Source organism: Pangasianodon hypophthalmus, chromosome 10 (assembly GCF_027358585.1).
Source record: "Pangasianodon hypophthalmus isolate fPanHyp1 chromosome 10, fPanHyp1.pri, whole genome shotgun sequence".
Taxonomy (NCBI): domain Eukaryota; kingdom Metazoa; phylum Chordata; class Actinopteri; order Siluriformes; family Pangasiidae; genus Pangasianodon; species Pangasianodon hypophthalmus.
The window spans coordinates 5511345-5533250 of NC_069719.1; the positions used below are offsets into that span (position 1 = coordinate 5511345).

Here is a 21906-nt window from a genome sequence, read left to right on the forward strand (position 1 = left end):
TTGTTAAGAAGATAGCACAAGTTTGCAACGTAACCATTTCGGTAACCATTTTCATTTGTATACCAAATTCTGATTTTACTGTAAAACACTCAACTTTCCCTACACATTGCCTTTTTTTTTTCTTTCTCTCTATATCGCTGTGACCTTGTGTATGAGATCAGTGTTAACTCCAGACAATATGATCTCAGTGGATTGTAGTATAGCCGCAACCTCCTCCCATCCCTGATAACACACACACACACACACGCACACACTCACTATCTCTCTCTCTCTCTCTCTCTCTCTCTCCCTCTCCCTCTCTCTCCCTCTCTCTGATTCAGCATTTAAGTTCTGACTTCAATTATACAGAACACTGACCCAATGCCACTTGAGAGTTTTAGAGGACACACACACACACACACACACACACACACACACACACACACACACACACACAAACAGTTCTGCAGCCATCAGCTTACTGACGCTGCAGAGATTTGTCAACTTGTCATGAGATCAGATCCAGTGCTACACTCCTTGAGCTTTAACACACACATGCGCACGCACACACAAACAAAACACAAACACACACTCGTGATCATCAAAGCACAGTAGCATGCAGTCACATTGATTTATTGCCTAGAATTTTTTTTTTTTTTAAAACTCTGAAACAGCTTGTGACTTCTTTGACCTGAAGCCATGAAAGATCCAATCTTAAGTCCAGTCTTAAACAGCAATTACATCAGCAGTCATGGAGCAGATAACAACGCCCACACACACACACACACACACACACACACACACAATCAGCTGCAAGGGGAGTCCAGGCTTGTGTCTAAGTGCCTGAAGACAAGACACTTTTCTCAGAGTGGGTTCATCAGCAGAACTCTGTTCAGCGCGTAATGACTCGAGTGTTTCTAGTGAACTAATTAAGTACAAAAAGGAAGAAAGGCATCTCGTGTTCTGTAGAACAGAATGGTATTTTTAAAATGTTGTCAGTGTGCAAATTTATACTGGTGTCTTAATTATACACTCTCAGGAAAAAAGGTTCTTTTCTTACATTCTCAGTGTGTGTCTCTGCAGGAAGCCTAAAGCTGCTTTCACACCTATTAGTCTAGTTGCTGAGTCCAAATTGATACTTTTGCTTTGTTTGCTATTTGATTTGTTTTGTTTTCTCACTGCACATAATTTAACGAATGAAAAAAAAAAATGTCGAGGGGCGTCTAGGGCTGAAAATGCACTTGTAGAACTCCTTCATTCGTTCGTCTGAAATATGACGATGGAAAAAAGCAAACAAACCTTTGCACATAAAAGCACAGAGAACACGCAAAAATGACTAGTTCGCAGCAGTTTGTGTATCTTTCCACCATTTATTTTCTCGTTTTTGTTTATCAGTCCAAATCTCCAGAACACATCACATTACCGCGGCACTTAGCTCTGTCCTTTGGCTCAGTTTGAGCTTTGCAGGTCATTTTGCAGCTCGTATCTACAAAAAAATGTTTCTAGCAAGCCAAAATACACAGCATGTTTGGTTCACTTCCTACATTTGGGTCAGTTCAGGATTGAATCTCGCTCAGATGGTCTCTGGTTATTTTGGTCTGCACCCAAGTGCGATTGCTTACTACCAGTTACTTGTCAAACCCCTGGGGAACCTTTTTTTTTTTTTCAAGGTGTGTAAAGGTATACTGTCCACTGCTAGCATGAGAGAACCCTTCTCCTACATTAAATATGTGATGTTTATTCGAAGTTGCAATGGAAGACAATCCAACGAATTTTTTTTTTTTTCCACTGGACAGCACTGATGCACAGTTTTGTTGATGCTTCGAAAACCAAGTGGGCCGTACCAATATTGTGAATAGCCATGCTGAATTTGGTCAAAATTCTTGCCAGGGTGCCATGAGTGATGAACCGGGAAATAGAGGTGAAGCTGTCTTATCTGTGCGCACTATTGATTGGTGTCTTTGCCTAGAATGGCTTTTCTACCAGACAACATTTTCAGTAGTAACTGTTAAAGGGTTTCTTTATTATTATTTTTTTAAATCTTTTCCAAAGGACTTTTTTCTGGCAATGTTAGAAAGCAGCATCACAGGTTTAATGTAAATATATATATTTTCATTTATTCATTTATCCACAGTAATATTTTTCATGTCACTGTTGTTTAGCTTACATAGCCCTTGGTTCATGTAAAATTCTCCATCTGAATCCCAACTGGATTGTGACTAACTACATACAGATGAGTGGAAAATATCAATGAATAACGTTGCTGTGGGGACGGAGTGTTCTTCCTGCCTGTCTGATTATGTCCTGCACTGATATCTCACTCTTACTTTATCTTGCATTTCACTCTAATGCATGAACATCACATTCGTTAAGTGTCAGCCAAAATTTCCTGTTTCCTGTCGTTCTCATAGATCTAAATGCAGATGTCACTTCAGTCACTATTCCTGTTGAAAAGCGGCCAGCTGAGTCATCTTTGTGACTGAAGCTGTAATCTATGCCCCGGTAATGAACTCTCTTTCAGGGTCACTTAGAACTTTTGCCATCTTGATCTAAAATCGAGGTCTACTGGCCTGCACAGCACTTTTATACATGCCACAGAGTATGGTGGGGATATCAGTTGCTTAATAATCATGTGGTTCACTTGATTTCTCCACTCGGTTTCTCATTTATTCAGATTTTTCCTTTAATGTCACTCTATACACCCTACCTAGTGCATCTCAACACACTGGGATTTTATGCTTTGTTATAATAGTGTTGTCTGACCAAGTTTGGATTCAAACTATTTTCTCTGTTCACTAATATTAAAGTATTGACACCCTTGGCTTTGACCGTACATTCACAATAGCAAGTGACAGATCACTGTTTGTTTTCTATCTATGAACGTAACACGGAACCCTGATTTCAGCGACAGCATCGAGTGACAAAGGAAACAGATTTTCTTAATTCTAAACAAGTATGACACAGTAAAGAAATGGATCCCATTTGCTGTTTGATGCTCAAAAATGGACAAAAAACTTTGAACCATGGGTTCATCTTGTCCTGCCAAGTGCAGTCTCTCATTCTATGTGTATAGAGACATATTGAAGGAAAATAAAGCTTGAAAGGAAGTAGCTGAGATCATTGGTTCCTCTGGTGAGTGTATGCTAGTACTGGTAGGCTGCTTCGCTAATCTGCCGTCAAAGCTAGAACATAAGGAGAGTTATTCTAACTCTGTGTGTCATGTGAATAATAGGAAGCCTATAAAGAAACCACGTGACAGCAACACACATTTTATAGTACAATAAACCTCATGGCCTCATTTTCTTTTTGTTTTAAATTCTGTCCATGCCACAACTTTTTGAGGTTCTCTCCTACTTTCATGCCATTTTGTGCTGTCCGGTGGAAACGTGGGTCTCTGGCACCCCTGGGATTTGAACTTGGAGCAGAGAGCATTTCCTCAATTACTGTAATTTGTCCTATTCCATGACTACATTCCAACTTTAAACATTCATACCTTATCAGGCAATTTTCCTCATTTGAATTATTACAACTGTATTATTTTTTGAGTCATTTATTATTTTTTTTTTTTAGAATTGCTATTACATTATTATTTTCACTATTTTTCCACCGAACTTCTTTGTAAGGCACTCTGAGCTGCATTCTTCTAATGTATAAAAGGTGCAATATGCATAAAATTCATTATTAATTCAATATTATTATTAAGTTTGCAGTTATGTCAACAAGTTCGAAACAAGATCAGCACAACCTTGAGGAAATTTACAACAGGCCCTTGGTTTCATTTTCTAATCAGATAATGTGATTATGCCAAAAGGAAACGCACACGAGTAAACAAAACAGGACACCCAGATAAGATAAGAGGAACGACAGATGGATGGAGACAGAACCCTCACGGAAGAGAGGATAGGTTTCATTTCAATCGGAATGGTTATTTTGCACCTTTGCTTTTATCCTCGCTTCAGGACACGAGCATTGTTTCTGTGAAAGTTCACTTCTTTGTTCCTGGAGCTGAATTAGTAGATAATAACAGAACACTACACTGGGCATTAATAAATAATTAAAGAGACGAGGTGTGTGTGGGAGATAAAAGCCAGTTCTCACTAGAAGGGTGGAGCAGCTTGGTTTCCAGTTGATGAGGTCATGTCTGGTGTGTGTGTGTGTGTGTGAGAGAGAGAGAGAGAGAGAGCGAGCTGTAATGGAGTGTCGTTAGAGTAAAGGAGGCTAAGGCAGCTTAAACCAACAAGATCCTGGTGTCAGATTTATCGACCTGAGTGCTTTTTGTTCTGAGCTTTTTTTTTTTTTTTTTTTTTTTTTCCCCCCACCCAGGCCTCATGTGACCTACTTCTGAACACGAGCATAAATTTGCTTCTGTGTGTTTTTTCCAATCAGACATGGTTTGTCTTTGGAATCTGCTGATTTCTGAGAGGAAAAAGGATGTTGTAATCATCCACGCAGATCAGTCACGCAGGCTTGTTCAGCTGCAGTGTGTTCGAGTCTGAAGTGTCCAGAGCTATTGGACTTGTGCTATTAGCTACACTTAACCCTTTTACTTTAACCTGGAGGTCTGGAATTCACTTTGTGGGTTTATAATATGATATAAATATTGTAGCATGGCCATGGAAAATACATGTTTCTGATGGGGCATGTCCTTATACTGAATATTTTCTTATAACCGCATGTCCAGTGTGATTTATTCTGCTTATAAAGGAGTGTAAACCTCAGGTTTCTCCACGACACGATACGATTTCAATTCTTAAGGCAACGATTCGATATTGACAATATCGCTAATTTTGATTCTTAAGGCAACGATTTGATATTTGACGCTACCACTGAATCTTCTTCTACACTGTGGTACAATACGATTTTATTCTTAAGGCAATGAATCAATAAACGACAATACCACTGAATCTGATATGATATGAAATGATTTCGATTTTTAAGGCAATAATTCGATATTTGATGATACTACTACATATCTGCTATGATATGATGAGATAATTTTAATTCTTAAGGCAACATCCCCTGAATCCGCTACGGTACAATACGCTGCGATACATTACGACTTTGATTCTTAAGGCAACAATTAGAAATTTGATGATATCACTGAAACTGCTATATGGTGTGATACAATATTATTGTGATTCTTAAAGCCACAATTTGATATTTGTCAGTATCACTGAATCTGCTGTTACAGTGCCATATTGCTATGTTATGCTATATTATGGTTTTGATTCTTAAGGCAATGATTCAGTATTTGATGATACCTCTGAAGCAGTTACAATACATTTTGTTTTAGTAGCCTCCAGTCAATATGTGACCAACTTTGTTCAAAATCTGAAATTCATGATGATGATGACATAGAGAAGAATAATTTTAAGCAGAGTTACAGGCAAATCATCTTGCTATCCTATTTACACACCAGTTGTCTGTCCTTTTCCGATAACAGTCATTTTATAGTTAATTAAAATTTTAACTATAATAATTGATTTATTATTGCTGTCACATTTCATAATCATCGTCTTTTAAATTGATACATCCATCTATGATTTCCAGTTGTTACACCACTAGCTTATATCCATATAGCCTGTAAACTTGCCTCTTTTATCCATTGGGTAATATGGACAGCGAGCATGATTGTGTGTCAACAACACCTTACCTACGTTTATCACCGGACCCCACTGTGATGCTCCGGTTTCTTTCCCTTTTCATATTCCTTTTGTTACAAACAGCACGTTAGAGCTAATACACTGTCCTGAGTTTTTGGTATAGGTCTTAACCAGTGCTTAAATCTGCTTTCTATTCTGTACTATATCCATCCATCCATCCATCCATCCATCCATCCATAGTAACTCATGAGGAATCCAGAGCAGCACAGTTTCTAAGGTCATGTATGCTACATGCTAACATGAATGTGTGTTTAATAGAGAGGAGTGTAAAAGAAAGATGATGTGTGGAGATCAGCAAAGGTAATATTCCAGCTGTTTAGTCAGTAATTACTTAAGGGGTGTGTTTGTGTGTGTGTCACTTTGACAACAAGCATGGGATTGTGGTTTAATACTCTGATTCATCAGCAGCATGTTACCTCTTGGATTTAAAGGCGGAACTGCGCACATGCTCAAACACACGCGCACACGCGCACACACACACACACACACACACACACACACACACACACACACACATAGAGTCAGTCTCTCACTGCTAAATAACTCTTGTGTAATTACTGGCAGTCACCTGACAGCTGGTGGATTCTGTTTGAGCTTTCACTCATCCCTGTGCACACTGACGCTGTCAGCTTCCTTTAAAATTGTAAGTGGTTTGTAAATCTGTGTACGATTCAGTATTTGAACACGTTCCAGTGTTAACGAGTGTATAAACGTGCGGCACGTGTTAATATCGCATAAAGCATGGAAGGTCAAAACTTTAGTACACATAGAGTACACCATGTGCTACATGCCCAGTAGAACACCATTACAGATTTCTCTTTCTATCTGTTGCTGTCTTTTTCGTCCTTCCTTCCTCTCTGTCTTTTTCTATTTCTTTCTTTCTGTTGCTTTCTTTCTTTCTATCTGTTGCTTTCTTTCTTTCTTTCTCTTTTTATCTGTAGCTCCTTCTTTTTTCTTTAGCTATCTCTTCCTTCCTTCCTTCCTTCCCTCCTTCTTTCCTTCCTTCCTTATTTTCTTTCTTTCTTGCTTGCTTGTTTTGTCTTGCTTTCTTTCTGTCTTGCTTTTATTATTTCTGTTTGTTTGTTTCTTTCTTTCTTTCTTTCTTTCTTTATACCTCATTAATGTAAATGTGCTTTCAGTGCCCTGTCACTACATAGTGACAAAGTTCATTTAGAAAAAGTAGTTCAGGAAATGAACTTTTTGATAGGAAATGAATGTTTTAATAGTCTTGTAGACTTAAGTGACTAAACTGCCTAGTACACACTGTTTTTTTTTCCCTTTATATTCTTACAGTCTTCTGTTTTTTTCCTTAATCTCTCCGTCTATATGATACACACATTAGTTAGGTTTGCTTTTCATCTCCCTTTCACACTGATGAAGTCTTCAGCTTGTGAAATTTTTGCGAAAGTTTTTTCTCCTCCTGTCAGAGTTGTGAAATTTCAGCAGTAGCTCTCATCCTGTGTAACAGCTGTGATGTAACTACGCACTCTGTAGGCTTGTGATTAAGTGCTAAAAAGAAACAGTGGGATCCCGAAAACCTTTCATTCCAGCTGCTTGGCTTTTAGTGGTTTATATAAAAGTCAGATTAGATCTAATAGCTCAGTGTTGAATAGACAAACACACAGGGTGATAGTGATACCCTTAGCATGTGGAGGACAACACCAGGTCAAAGTTCTCTTTCACTCTCTCTGTCTTTGTGTTTTCTGTAATAGTGTGTCTGCTTGTTGTTATTTTCTCATGTTTTATTCACCAAAGCAGTTATTTGCTGAATCTGGGAAAGGTGACGAGCGTATAAATGATTAATTAATAGAAATAACTTCTAACGTAATAGCAAAATATTAAGTAGTAGGTGTGGGCGATATGACACAATTATTATATCATGAAGGATTTCTACATAGATTTCTATATAGTTCTGTGAAGCTATAAATTATTAAACAGTTTTTATTTTTTAATTATTATCTTGCTGACAGTTTGTGAGCAAACCTATATCTCGTCTATTGTAAAAATATCTTTGAGAATTAAAAATTAAAAAAAGGCCTTTGAGTTCAAAAATAATTTAATTTAATATATACAAATATAATTTTGCACTAAACAAGTCAAGAAAAACAAGAGGAGAAATCTGAATAAAGTGTAAACAACTAATCAGCTGCTTCTAATCACACTTTGTAATTGTTATAAAACACTGATGATATCTGAGAAAAGTGTATTGTGGTATAATTGATGTTAAATCAGCACACTGACCAGCTGGAATAATAAGAAATAGCGATAATTATATTCACAAGCTCTCTCCCTCTCTCTTCTCTTTTGTTTGCTCTGAAGCAGTAGAGCTAAATGGACCTCTTGAACTTTCTAAAGTTCTTGAACAGGAACTTGGCGTAATGTGATATTGAGTTACGCAATAATGGAAGGTTGAATGGAAGACTCCATCTGAAACTACTGCTACGACTCCACACACTACTTTCGGGGAATCATGCAGGAAAGCAGACCTTCCTCCAGAAGTCCAGCCCATGATTTCAGCCCATGGTTTTGTGATTGAGTAACTAAAAATGCTCTGCAGCTCCTCATGTCCGTGTCCATCATCTGCTCCCTGTGTTCATGTAGAATAAGTGCTGATCTGGGGTCAGGCTCCAGTGTTCATGTATGAGTGGTGTGAATGATATGGAGGTAGAGACCAGTCTCTAGGCAGGATGCAAGCTGATCTCTGCGTCTGTATTGAGTATCCCTGCGTTCACACTTGCACGTGATGCTTGTAATTTGAATGTGTAGCCACAGTAGAACAGTAGTAGACAAAATGTCCACTGTATGACATGTACACTCACTAAAATGTATTCAAATTTGATTTACATGTTAGTTGCTAGGTTTGTAGTAGCATCGTTGATAGATGAGCAACTCAAGCTAACTGTACAAGCTACACACACTCACCAGAAGCACTAACGATCTCTCTACTTTCTTCCCAGCTTTATTTTTCTACTAAAAGTCTCTGTAGAGAAGTAGCAGGGAGCTACTTGCAGGCAGGAATTGACGTTCTGTGTGGGGAGACAGCTGATCTGGGGTCAGCTCGTCATCTCCATATAGAAAGTGACCTTAAATGGGGTCAGCTCCCTGTGTTTATGTAGAATAGGTGCTGATCTGAGGTCAGACCTCGCTGTGGGGAAGCTCTTCTGCCCGCTAATGTGCAGGTCCCGTGAGATAGAACTGTTGTGTTGAAGTATAGTTGTGTATTTGTGGTTTGGATGGATGTCAAGCGAGGGATAATGTGAGAACTGCCATGAGTCTGTGTGTGTGTATGTGTGTGTATGTGTGTGTATGTGTGTGTATGTGTGTGTATGTGTGTGTATGTGTGTGTATGTGTGTGTATGTGTGTGTATGTGTGTGTATGTGTGTGTGTGTACTCTGGCCATATGGCTGTTCCCAGTGTTCTTCATTGAAGGGTTTTATGTGAATGGATGTGTGTGTTTGCTTTTAATCTCTAGAGTTTTTTTAAAATAGTAAGACCGGATCATGCTGAGGTTTGGAACAACATGAAGCTAAGTATGCACATAAATATGTTCATATGTAAAAATTCACAATATAGCTTTTACCTGTTAATATAATAACATTGACTGACAGTGACTCTATGTCGCCTTGCCCCCGGCTTTTAAAAATGTCGAGACGCAAACCCAGACGTGAGCCGTGTGTTTGTGTGTCGCCTGTACCCTTGCTTCTCTGTCCAGAAGGAATTATTATTTAACACTAGTCTGCTTTCTCTCAAAAATAGTCTTGTGATTTTTAAAGTAGTCTGTAACAAGCACCCAAGGACCTTGTTTCCAGGCAACATCGGACACTCCAGGCCCAATGATGAATCATTCAGCAAAATGTCAGTCTGCAAACGTGGCTTGTGTCAAAATTACTCAAATCTTTCAATACTTTTAATTCTTAAAAACAAATTACTAATTCGCTACTTTCATTCCAGATTAAAATACTTTTAATCCATAATGAAAGTAGCAAATGAATAATTTGTTTTTTTAAAGCCTTAGGAAACTAAGGAAGCAGCAATGATTTTTATTTCAAAGTGAAGAACTGTAGTGTAGATTTCTGCTTTCTGTTTTACACTCCATCCTTCCCCCAAGTGTATTTTACTCCTAGAACAGATCTGAGCTTTTTATACCAGTTTTACGTAATGTGACCCGTTAACGCCTGCACTCAACACCGTTCATGCTGCACGTTTCATAATGCTCTGGAATTAACAGAATTTTGGTGTTGATGTTCTGCAAGATCTAAGCGAACTTTGGTTTAAAAGTCACATTTATCAGAATATATATTATACAAAAAAGTACCATACAAATCTTATATATATATATATAAATATCACACACCAGTCAGCCATAACATTAAGACCACTGACAGGTGAAGTGAATAACATTGATTATCTCGTTACAGTGGCATCTGACAAGGGGTGGGATATATTAGGCACAAGTGCACAGTCAGTGTCAAAGTTTTTGTACTGGAAGCAGGAAAAATGGGCAAGCTTAAGGATCTGAGTGACTTTGACAAGGACCAAATTGTGATGGCTAGACAACTGGGTCAGAGCATCTCCAAAACAGCAGGTCTTGTGGGGTGTTCCCGGTATGCAGTGGTTAGTACTTACCAAAAGTAGTCCAAGGAAGGACAACCGGTGAACCATCGACAGGGTTATGGGCGCCTAAGGCTAATTGATGCGTGTGGGGAGTGAAGGCTATCCTGTCTGATCAGATCCCACCGAAGAGCTACTGTAGCACACATTGCTGAAAAACTTAATGCTGGCTGTGATAGAGAGGCATCAGAACACAAAATGTGTGTGTATATGTGTATATATATATATATATATATATACATATATATATATATATATATATATATATATATATATATATATATATATGAGAGAGAGAGAGAGAGAGAGAGAGAGAGAGAGAGAGAGAGAGAGAGAGAGAGAAAGGGCATTTATTTATCCTGCTCAGCCTGCAGTTGTATTCTAATAATGTGTGTGTGTGTATGTGTATGTGTGCGCGGTGCAACCATATGCCTAACCTGGACTCCCTCTCATATCTCACCCACTGTCTCATGTTGCTGTGTCCAACATAGGACCACTGATCCGCACAGCCCTCTGCTGCCCAAATTACATCTCTCTCTTTCTCTCTAATCAAGACTCATGCGTCTGACCCCATGCTGCCCTGCTGCCCTGCTGCCCTGCTGCCGCACTCTGGAACACCTGCAGATACAGTAGACTTCACCACCAGGGCACTTGTTTGAGTCGCAGCCATGCCATGTGGCAGACACAGTCAGGGGTTGCTCTGGACGATTAGTCACTGTAGTGTGAGAAGCCTAAGACACACACATGCTGCATAAGTAGGATAAGTGGGTAGTGTTTGTATCTGTGGTTTTGTAGCTGTGTTTGTATCTGTGGTTCCTTATCCTAGACAAATCAAGTAGAGGGTTACCGGTAGTATATGGTGGTACGAAAACCTGTGCAAGCAGTACAGTTTTCTGACTCTGATTTAATATTCTGTAGCCACATTTTGGGTGGATGATATGACAAAAATATCATATCACGATTCTTGAAGGCATTTCAATGATACATAATCACGTATCATGATATATAGGTTTGCTCATGAACTGCCAGCCATGCAGTAGTGTTGCTTTATTGTTTTTTTTCTAAATAATAATAAATTTGTTTATTATTATTAATAAACAAATTTATGCTATGTTTTTTAAATAACACATTTATAAAATAAACTTAAAATATTTAACACTGCAGAAGAAAAAATAATTTAAAACTTTCACAATTTTAAAGATTTAGTACAAAATTTTGTCATCACTTACTTCCAGTCAGTTTGTAATTTGAAACAAAATGTAAAACTTTTATGTAAAGGTAATGTCTATGATCTCTCAATAAAGCATACAGTGATGTAATTTGTCACAGTGTCTATATTATATTGACAGTATCATCCAGCCCTAGCCTCACTGAACTGCGCATGTCTTATTACATTATATACAAGAAAAGAAAAGTTTGTAATGACCTCTCCAGGCCTCCGTACCATTCACATTAGCCCATCATAGACCCACTGATCATGGTTTCGAGTCCCTTTCTAGGCTGAGAGCGCACAGTTATCTCAGTTAACTCAGTCCAGTTTTACTAATCCAGTTTCAGGTGTTTTTGAAGAATTAGTCAGATTTTAATTATCATGAAATATCACAAATAATTATCACAAGTAAATCTGGCCAAGATCATTTTATCTTAGATTTGTTAAGTCGTGTATAAAGAAAAGGGTCCATTAGATTTTGATGTTTTGCTGCAAGTCATTAATGTTATCTTTTCCATAAGAGCTAACCTTCTGAAGGGCATGTGTTCGTATATGTGTGTGTGTGTTCGTGTGTGTGTGTGTGTGTGAGTGTTCGAATTTGTGTGTGTATGTGTTGGTGTGGGCTTGAGTTGGTGTGGGCGTGTGTTTGTGTTCGCGTGGGCTTGAGTTTGTGTGTGAGTTTGTGTGTGTGTTCGAGTTCGTGTGAGTTTGTGTGTGTGTTCGAGTTCGTGTGAGTTTGTGTGTGTGTGTTCGAGTTTGTGTGTGTTCGAGTTTGTGTGTGTTCGAGTTTGTGTGTGTTCGAGTTTGTGTGTGTGGTAGTTTGTGTGTGTGGTAGTTTGTGTGTGTGGTAGTTTGTGTGTGTGGTGGCGTTGGTGTATGCCCATGTGTTTTTGTGTGTGCGCATGCATGCGTGTGTTTTTGTGATAATGGAACATCAGGCATAAGCTGATCATCTTGATCTTTCTCTCTTTCTCTCCTCCTATCTATCTCTCCCTCTTTCTCTTTGCCACTCTCTGTCATTGTCTATCTATCTATCTATCTATCTATCTATCTATATATCTATCTATCTTTTTATCTCTTTCTTGCTCTCTTTCTCTCTATCTCTCTATTACACTGTCTCTCTATCCCTCTCTCTCTCGCTCTCTCTCTCTCTCTCTCTCTGTTGGTGAATGTAGTTACTCTTAAGTGGAGCATATTTATACCATGTGAACCCTCACGATCTGGGTTTATAAATGTCTTTCTTGTAATCACAGCCAGTGCCTTTTCTTCTGAAGTCATGGATCTCCAGCATGACTCACACAGCTCCCATAATGCTTTGAGAGCAGAGTAAAAGCTGTGTGCTGACTTCAGACTCTGAAACCCCAAGGAGGAGAGGAAGAAGACAGAAAGACACAAAATCATCTAGAGCTAAGACACTGAGTGCAAGCATAACACAAATTGTGTATTATTACATAAATCAAATCAAATTATGCTCTGAGTACGTTCATATAATTTTAGTAAATAAACCCAGTGACACGGTGAGCGACTAAACACACATTGTCCAATGAAAGTACAAATTACACAAGACGATAGATGACAGAACTGAATGGGTTTTTGTTTTGTTTTTCTGTGTGATGTATTTGGAGGAAACATGGGGGAAATCATGAATGCAACCTTCTATCTGCCTTTAAGTGTTTGATAGTTTGCCTCACATCATTCTTCTTATGCCATCGTTTGTGTTATAACGCAATGCGCATTGTTTAACGCTAGTAGTTTCATTATTGTGCTATTGATAAGATATTAGATTTTAACTCTACCTAGTATCACTACCAGCCGACACCGATGATAGCAGAAGAGTCCAGATGATGATTTTATACTACACTATAGAAATATCCAGATTTATTACTTAATGTCGTGAAACCGTGAGCCAAATATATTATCAGATTAAATTAAAAGAGGAGTTTTGTTATAACTAAACAAAAAACAAAGCCGATTTAATAGTGGCACTTTAATGACTTGCATGAAAAAGCAAACAAAGGATTGTGTACCATGTTTTATAATTCCATGTCAGTAGGTATAATAAAATATAATTACAAATTAATAGCAAAATAGCAAAAATGACCTTTTCTGTGTAAAAGAGTGCTGCTAAACAGCTCCAGCATGTGTGTGCATGTACAGTATATGGATGGGTGTGTGGGTGTTGGTGTGTGTGTGGGTGTGGGTGTGTGTGGGTGTGTGTATGTTAGTTTGGTGCATTTTATTTTGTACAACCAGTCGTTCAAGTGCTTTAATAAAACCTGACATGTCTGTTACTGCACCATTGCATTGTGTTGCACAATACACTCAGATTGTGTGGGAACGAGTGCTCGAGTGTTCACAAGTGACAGCTTTGATGGACAGAACAATACACACATGAATGTAGAATTCTGGGTCTTTCGAGACGGTGCATATTTCAAGAGATTGTTAGTTTAGAGCAAAGCTGTACCACTCACTAGCTAGCTCGGGGTTTGGAAGCGTGCAGTGGTGTGGAAACACTGGCAAACTTGAGCCAAACGCAGTACAGTGCACAGTATGCAGCACACAGCGGTTTATAACTCTACTGCTAGTTCAGCATGCCAGAAACAACACACCATCAGTCTTGAATACTGTCCTTTTAACCCTACTTGTTTCAAATATGTAGAAATATGGACTAAAATTATGGATTAGCTTTAAGGATATTTATTTGTATAACATTTTGTGTTAAAATAGCTGAACCTCAACCAGATGTTAAAAATAATTATCTGTAGAGATGATATAATACCATGATGAAGAAATTTCTGACACAATAAGAAATGCTGCTATTATTATTACTATTATTATTATTATTAAGCATTGGAGCTTGGAAATTGCTGAACCACAAGCAGATGTTGCATGGTTAATCCGCCTATACTGATGCTTTTGTTTATATTGCATGATTACAATGCAAACATAATGAACTATAGGGACCTCGAGTCCCTTTGCTGGGAATTAGAAGCGTTAGAAGAAGAGTGTGCCTTTGGGGATAATTACTCATATTTGCCAAGCTATTTAGACAGTATGAAAACTTTGACGCTTCACAAGACGAACATTTTCAGGATTACTAATACATTTTCAGGATTACTAATGCCTGGTGGTCAAAGCCTAACTGTGTGAGGTTTCTGTAGTATTTAGTGTTATAAAATTCAAGCTCCAGGACAGAGGATGATGAATATCATTACATTTGGTACTGAATGGTCATAAACTTTTTCTACTCACAAAGACAACTTCCTTCTAGGTTGCGAAAGATGGTGGGCTGAGTTGCACAATTAAGATGAAAATGATATTTTGAGCTAATTTCAGCAATGAAGTATTTCTCATCGCTATGAGTGATATTGTTGTGCTTTGTATGTTGTGACATTGTGCGACGGAAATGACTTGATTTGTAATAGACCCTGCTTCTGTTTGCTTAACAGGTACAAGCCGTTCTTTCCATTCCAAGTGCAGCCGACTCCGGAGCCAGACTTCTCAGTCCAAGACGAGCGGTTGGTGGAGGGACGCCTCCGCGTGACACTTGTTGAATGTAGCAGGTAAGTGTGGGGGTTACACGGGATCACAGATGGACACCGAGACCAGGATGGAGCGTTCTCATTACCGTCTATTTACAATGTAGAATATTACAGTTTAATAATAATAATAACCTTTATTTAACCAGGTAAGTCAATTGAGAACCAGTTCTCATTTACAATGACGACCTGGCCAAGAGGCAACGTAAAAAGCAGGTACAACAATAAAGACATTATACAATTACAAATAACACAATTATAAACAGTGACATAAAAACAAACAAATAACTAAAAACAAGTACAATGATCCTGTACTATTGACTGAATTAAATTTTAAAAAAGGAAGTAAGCGAAATGAATGAACTAAGCTTTAAGGTCTGCTGCAGATGATTCCAGTCATCGGCAGCAGAAAACTGAAAAGAGGAACGACCAAAAGAGGTACGGACTTTAGGTATGCAGAAATTAATAAAACTACTAGAGCGCAAATTATGACTTGTATTATGAATATTAAGAAGTGACTGTAAATATAGCGGAGTTTTCCCAATAAGAGTTTTGTAAATAAACAGAAACCAGTGAATTTGTCTACGAGAATGAAGAGGAGGCCAGTTCAATAAAGAATACAAGTGACAATGGTGAGTGTTAAATGAAGCTCCAGTCACAAAGCGGATTGCAGCGTGGTAAATAACATCCAGTTTATGAAGGAGAGTTTTTGAAGCAAACCTATAAACTACATCACCATAATCCAGAATTGGGAGCACTATCATTTTAACCAGAAGCTGTTTTGAAGAAGATTTGTTACGATAAAGAAAACCAATACGAGTTTTAACCTTTGTGAGCAGTACATTTATGTGAGTTTCAAATGACAGTTTGCTGTCGAGCCAGATACCAGGATATTTATAGCATTCAACATAAGTTTATCATCTAACTGATCATGATAACCAGGAATTGTTCTTGTGACCCTGTTCTGAAACCACACCGATGATGCTGGAACCGTACACTGCTTCTAAAGAGTGTTAACTCTCATCATCTGGGCTCATCACTTATTACTCATCCCGGAAAACCAGTGAGAGATCAGTGACTCAGTCATGACTAGGCTTGTTTGAGTGTGCGTTGTTGTATATCCATAGTCATGAGTCAAGTAACGAGAAACCACTTACTCCACAATGTCGAGGTGATGTGATGCAGCGTGACGCAGAACAGAGCTAGTTACAACCCTGAAGTTGATTATTTTCTTACAACAGAACATGTTTCATTTCTTTTATACCACAGCAATTTGCCCACGATACAATTATATAGTTTATTAATGAAGGATGCATCATACTTTTTATCCGTTTATAGCTACATTTAATGTTGTAGAACATCCACGAAACTAGTTAGTTCCGTATGTTACCAGCTTCACTTTTTTTTCCCTTTCTCTTGAGAGAGAATGTTTGTCATTTTATCGGAGAAATCAGAAAAATCCTCTGTCCTGAAGACTTTCCCGTGCTGGAACAGTGCTGACACTGGAGACTCCTCACAAACATTTCAAACATCACAGAAAAATTCACAGTATCAATAAGTATCCATTGTTATTTGTTAAATAACAAACACAGTTTTAATCCTGTGAATGAGTTTTTCCTGCAGAAACAATATCATTACAGCTTACAGACTTAAAAAAAAAAAAAAAATCAGAGTCATTAATGCAAATCTCAGTATTCAAATCTCAGAAATACTTGTTTGATGTCTGAAGCATCCAGGATTGAAACATGAAGCATCCAGGATTCCCAGGAAGTAGTAGTCAGCGTGGTTTTTTTTTTTAACCTCTTGCAAGTTCAAAGCAAAGAAAAAACATTACCAAAAATTTAAATTCATTAAAATACACCACATATTTAATAATTGTATTTAATATGACGTGTATATAATTCAGATATCCAAAACTGATATTCAGATTCAGTTTCCAAGCTCTGTAAAATGACAAAGAAATTGAATTTATATCAATAAAAATATTTAGGTTGGACAGATGTTAAAGCAACAAAAGTGACATAATAGAAATGGTCATATAGTTTATGTCAAGATATTAATACTGAAGCAAAATTATATAAATTCACAAGTTCACTTTCTGAATTGAATATAAATATTCTCAAATAGCTTGTAAATAAACCACCTTCAAACTCTTTGCATATCCTCTGAGCTGTGTTTGGATCATCACTATTACAGTATTTCTCACATCTCAGTCAGATGTGATAAACTGCCTTCTTCATATCAGGTCTGGAGACTGAGGTTTTGGCCAAATGTTTGTCTTCTGTTTATTTGTGTATAAATTGTAGAATAAAGGCACAATTTTCTATCATTTATTTCAAAAATCATGGCCTATTGAGAGTACAGACATTTTCACTGTATTGCAAGGCATACTGCCGTTGTTTTATGTAGCAGTATAATTTACAATGCAGTGTTTTATTCTGTATCATGCCCTGATTTTCAGAGCAGTTGTTTGTACATACTGGATATTTAGTGCTGTTTCTGTTGTGTATTTAATTATTCCTGTTCCAGGCCAGCTCAGTTTGACACCTGGGTTTTGTGTGTCCAAGATCTAACAAATTCGTTTAATGTCCACAGCTCAACCATAACACACACACACACACACACACACACACACACACCCCACCCACTGTGCCTGGCCTTTGTAATTGGTTATAAAATAGCATGCCATTTAAAAAGACCTGCTCGTGAATAATGCAGTTAGTCCAGCTATTAGGAGCCTAACCCAAATCTGATACACACTCTGTGATGTCAGGGTGTGTGTGTGTGTGTGTGTGTGTGTGTGTGTGTGTGTGTGTTTGTGTGTGTGTCAGTCAGGGTGTGTCAGTGTCCTTCCTGAAACAGAGAGCTAGAACAGTCGAACAGTAGTGCATTTGAGAAGATGCATGAATTAAATAATTCAACAACAACAATAATAGTAATAGATCATTTATGCAAAACAGGTACAATAATAAAAAAGGGCAATACAACAATGACCACAATAATACAATAATTATTAACAACGCAACAACAACAACAATAATAATAATAATAATAATAATAGTTTATATTAAATTACATTTATATTTATCTTAAGCACTTTGGGAATCACATTAGAAATCTGACAGTGTGCTGAGGTTTTCTCCCACTAGAGGGCGCTAGCTGCTCAACATGACATTCAGAGGAACCAGGTAAAGATGGTAGAAGTGCTTTCACTGCTGATGTAAAAACTCCAGGCATTTAAACACCAACAAGACAATCATTTTCAGTTTTGCAGTTCTTGAGTGCACTGAAGAAGAGTGCTTCGTAGAGTGTGTCTATAAAGTTGTAGATTTAAAGGACACACTTCAGGCTTTTAGACTTCTTTTCAGTCCTTGGGGATTTATTTACTCATTAGTTCATTCTTGAAGAGATCCACTTCTAAGTGCTCAGTAGATGTTTAGTCACTTTGGGCTTTCTCTTTCTGTCTCTTTAGGTTGTTTATTTTGGGCTCGTATGACCGGGAGACGTACGTCCACTGCACTGTTGAGCTCAGCAGCCATGAATGGCGGGAAAAACCTCGCAGCTCAATCAAAAGGGTATGCATCTTCCTTACTGTTTCCCACACACACACACACACGCGCGCACACACACACACACGTTTGTCATCCCCTTCCTTTCTCTCACACTAGTTTAAGATGTTTAAGAAGAAACCTGTGCCTATCAGGGTTAAAGGTCACTTGCAGATCAAGCTTAAATAACTTCAGGGTGGAAACAGTGATTGAAACTTTAAACGAAACACATGATGTGTGGAGGTTTTTTCCTTTTAAAACCTCATCTCTTTCTTTCTTTCATACCCTATCACACATCTGAATGTTGAAGCTCTGCATTTCACTGCAACTGTGATGAAGAATAGTTATATTATTTAGTAGGGTTTGGACAATGTGCTTCAAATTTAGCTTTTTGACATTAATGCATTAGAAAAAGAGGTAAATAGCTTGATTTGTTGATGCTCATAAAAGTGCTTGAGTTAAGGAGAGACATTTAATATATAAAATGTCATGATTCTGGAGGAAAAAAAGACTACACTGGATCTCCCAAACTGATTTGTACTTGCCCTTAACACTCACACTGTGCTGGTTTGTATGTGACAGAATGATGAAATGGTTTGTAATTCAGTCTTGCTGGAGCATTAGGAATCAATCTCTGCTGAATAATAGTCTTGCATAGAGCTAGAAAACCAAACATTTTCTGAAAAGTTCTTTGGAAAAAAAAAAAAAAAAAAAAAATCTTGTTTTGAAGCTTAAACCCAAAACAGTCTTATTCTTTACTATGATTGATTAATAAATCATAAAGAAAACCCAAACAGTGCACGGTATGGGGAGTAGGAATGGATTTAGACAGAGCAAATAGTTCTCCTGCCTGTGTAAAACTCATCACATCCAAATAGGGCTTTAGTTTGGTGAATGTAAGGCATGTTCAGGTTGGAGTAGTTTTACCTGGTGAGGTGGGTCATGTTTTTACTACTGAATTATTATCTCTAGCATTTTAGTCTCATCTGAATCCGTCATGTCAGTGTTTGTTTTTTTTTTTTTTTTTTTTTTTTTGGATGGATTGTGCATCTGGAAAGATTGCACCTTCTCTAAAATGACCATCAGAAATAACCCCAGGTATTGTTCATATACTGACATAAAAATTTTGTTCAGTCCTGTAGGAAAAGAGGTTTTTGCATTTTTGCACTCTCCAGGAAGTGCTCGCTCCAAAACGAAAACAAGTATTGGTCAGGTTTAAAATGCAGAACAGTAAAGCACAGATGTTTAAAAGGATCAGAGCAGTGACATTCCGGTGGTTTTAGCCAGGTTATTGAGTTCCCAGTCAGTTCCCGGTCTGATCAGTGGTTTTCGGCACGTGCTTAAATGTGTTTAAATTGTATTTCTGTCTTGTTTAATTCAACTTTGTCCTGCCTGTTTAAAATAACACTCAGATTTGGTATTGTAAAAAGACAACATTATTATTATTATTCAACATAAATTATTATTGAGCATTCATGTTTTTGTAGGATTATTGTTTTTTTTTTTTTTTTTTTCTTTTTTTTGTAAATCATGAGTAGGATTGTTGGGGGATTGTTGCAGGATTGTTGTAGAGCTTTTGGTGGATTGTTGCACAATGCTTTTTAAAAGTTGTTGTAGAATTGTTGGTGAATTAGAGGAGTGTTGTGGCCTCTTCTCTCACCTTGCTCTGGATCCACCAAGACCTTGACCAGGATAAAGCTGTAGATTATTTTTAATGGCTTAAGCTGTAGTGTTCAGGATACTTTTACAGCAAGAAGTACTTTTAGCCACTTGTTGCATAGGGATAGTATTATTGTCTATTTCCATGTTCCAGCAGACCCTTTTCTGTCCACCAGGGGGCAGCAACATCACTGAAATGTTGAACACCAGCCTTTGTGATCATCTGTGTGGTGAAAGTCATCTTGTGTGTATGTAATATCTGGTCTGAAGCTGAGCAACAGGCTACCTGGATAAGATTACTTGTTTTTATATTTAACATTAATGGTCAGGTTACACTGTGAAGAGCTCATAGACAAACTACACACACACACACACACACACAAACACACAAATGCGCACACACACAGCCCCTCGCTGCTTTATTAAAACCATCACAATGGATTTTGTGTATATTATGGATCGTGTGTATGTATGCGTGTGTTTCTGTGCGCATTGGATTTAATGAGGACAATGAGCCCATGAGATGACTTGACGTTTGTGCGTGCGTGTGCGTGTGCGTGTGTGTGTGTGTGTGTGTGTGTGTGTGTGTGTGACATCAGCATGTAACTGCATGTCATACATGGAGCTGACTGCTATAAAGTCACAGCATGGCATGTGTATGCGAGTGCAGGTTATTAGGCTATTGAGTTGCCAGCACTGGTATGGTCATGTGACCTACTAACAATCAAACCCAAGGTGTAATTAAAGGTAAATCTATCAGTTAGTATAAAAATAAGATGTTTGTAGAAAGCTATGCATTATAAATTTTTAGTGTGATGTTCTTGAAGAAGCTTCTGTGATTTATACAGAGATCCCGTGTGACTCGATCGTAATTATACACACACAGTATCTTGTTCTAATAGTACTTTAAAAAGTCTGTTTTAAAAAAATATTTTGAAATGAATTGAATATTCCAGCTGCAGTATTTTGTGGTGTTTATTGATAACGTAAAGGAGATACTGCGATGCCCTGAAAGAGGTGATGTGGTCATCATGTAGTACTTTTTTTAATCACTCCACCATTAGTTCTAAAGCTGATACAGAACAAGGTTTTTTAAAGGTTTGTACCAGTGTTAGTTTGATTAAAATTACAACTCAGACGTTCGCTGCCAAACCGCAAGTCAATAATTTGGTGTTTTACAGCGTTTTCCTTTCAGTGACATTTTTAGCTGAAAGACCAATGGAAAAACCTTTACTAATTACTACAATTTAGAGGAATTAACATTCTCTTACTCTCTCCCTCTCTGTCTCTCTCTTCCGCTTCATTCTCTCTCTCTGTCTCTCTCTGTCTCTCTCTCTATCTCAGCAAATATGCCTTTGATAATTGAAATGTCATCTTTAATGGCTCAGTTTTTTTTTATGAGCCATTTATTTTGCAGTTGCTAAATAAGCTGTACGTGTAAAGTAAATGTTCATTAATCATTGATCAAACATTTGTTTTTTGCCCTGACCACATTGCTTTCTCATCTGTTTTTTTTTTTTACCCAAGCAATTTACAAGTGTCAAATTGATTTACGTTTTTCAAAATTAGTTATGATGTGATTTGATAAATTCATGTCCAAATGACTGGCTCCAGAAAATTCCTCAGACCAGTTACCAGGCCTATGTGTTGTGGTTGTAATACGCAGCAAAAAGCGTTACAAAGATACTTTTCCATG

General features: G+C 37.7%; 1 protein-coding gene across 1 annotated transcript in view; it reads left to right on the top strand.

Moving 5' to 3' along the window:
- Positions 1 to 21906, top strand: part of pdzd8 (PDZ domain containing 8) — a 53857-nt gene that overhangs the window by 10740 nt on the left and 21211 nt on the right. Inside the window, exons 2-3 of the mRNA XM_026944185.3 lie at positions 14914 to 15027; positions 18476 to 18578. Coding sequence (XP_026799986.1) covers positions 14914 to 15027; positions 18476 to 18578 — 217 coding nt within the window. The remainder of the gene's footprint in view (positions 1 to 14913; positions 15028 to 18475; positions 18579 to 21906) is intronic.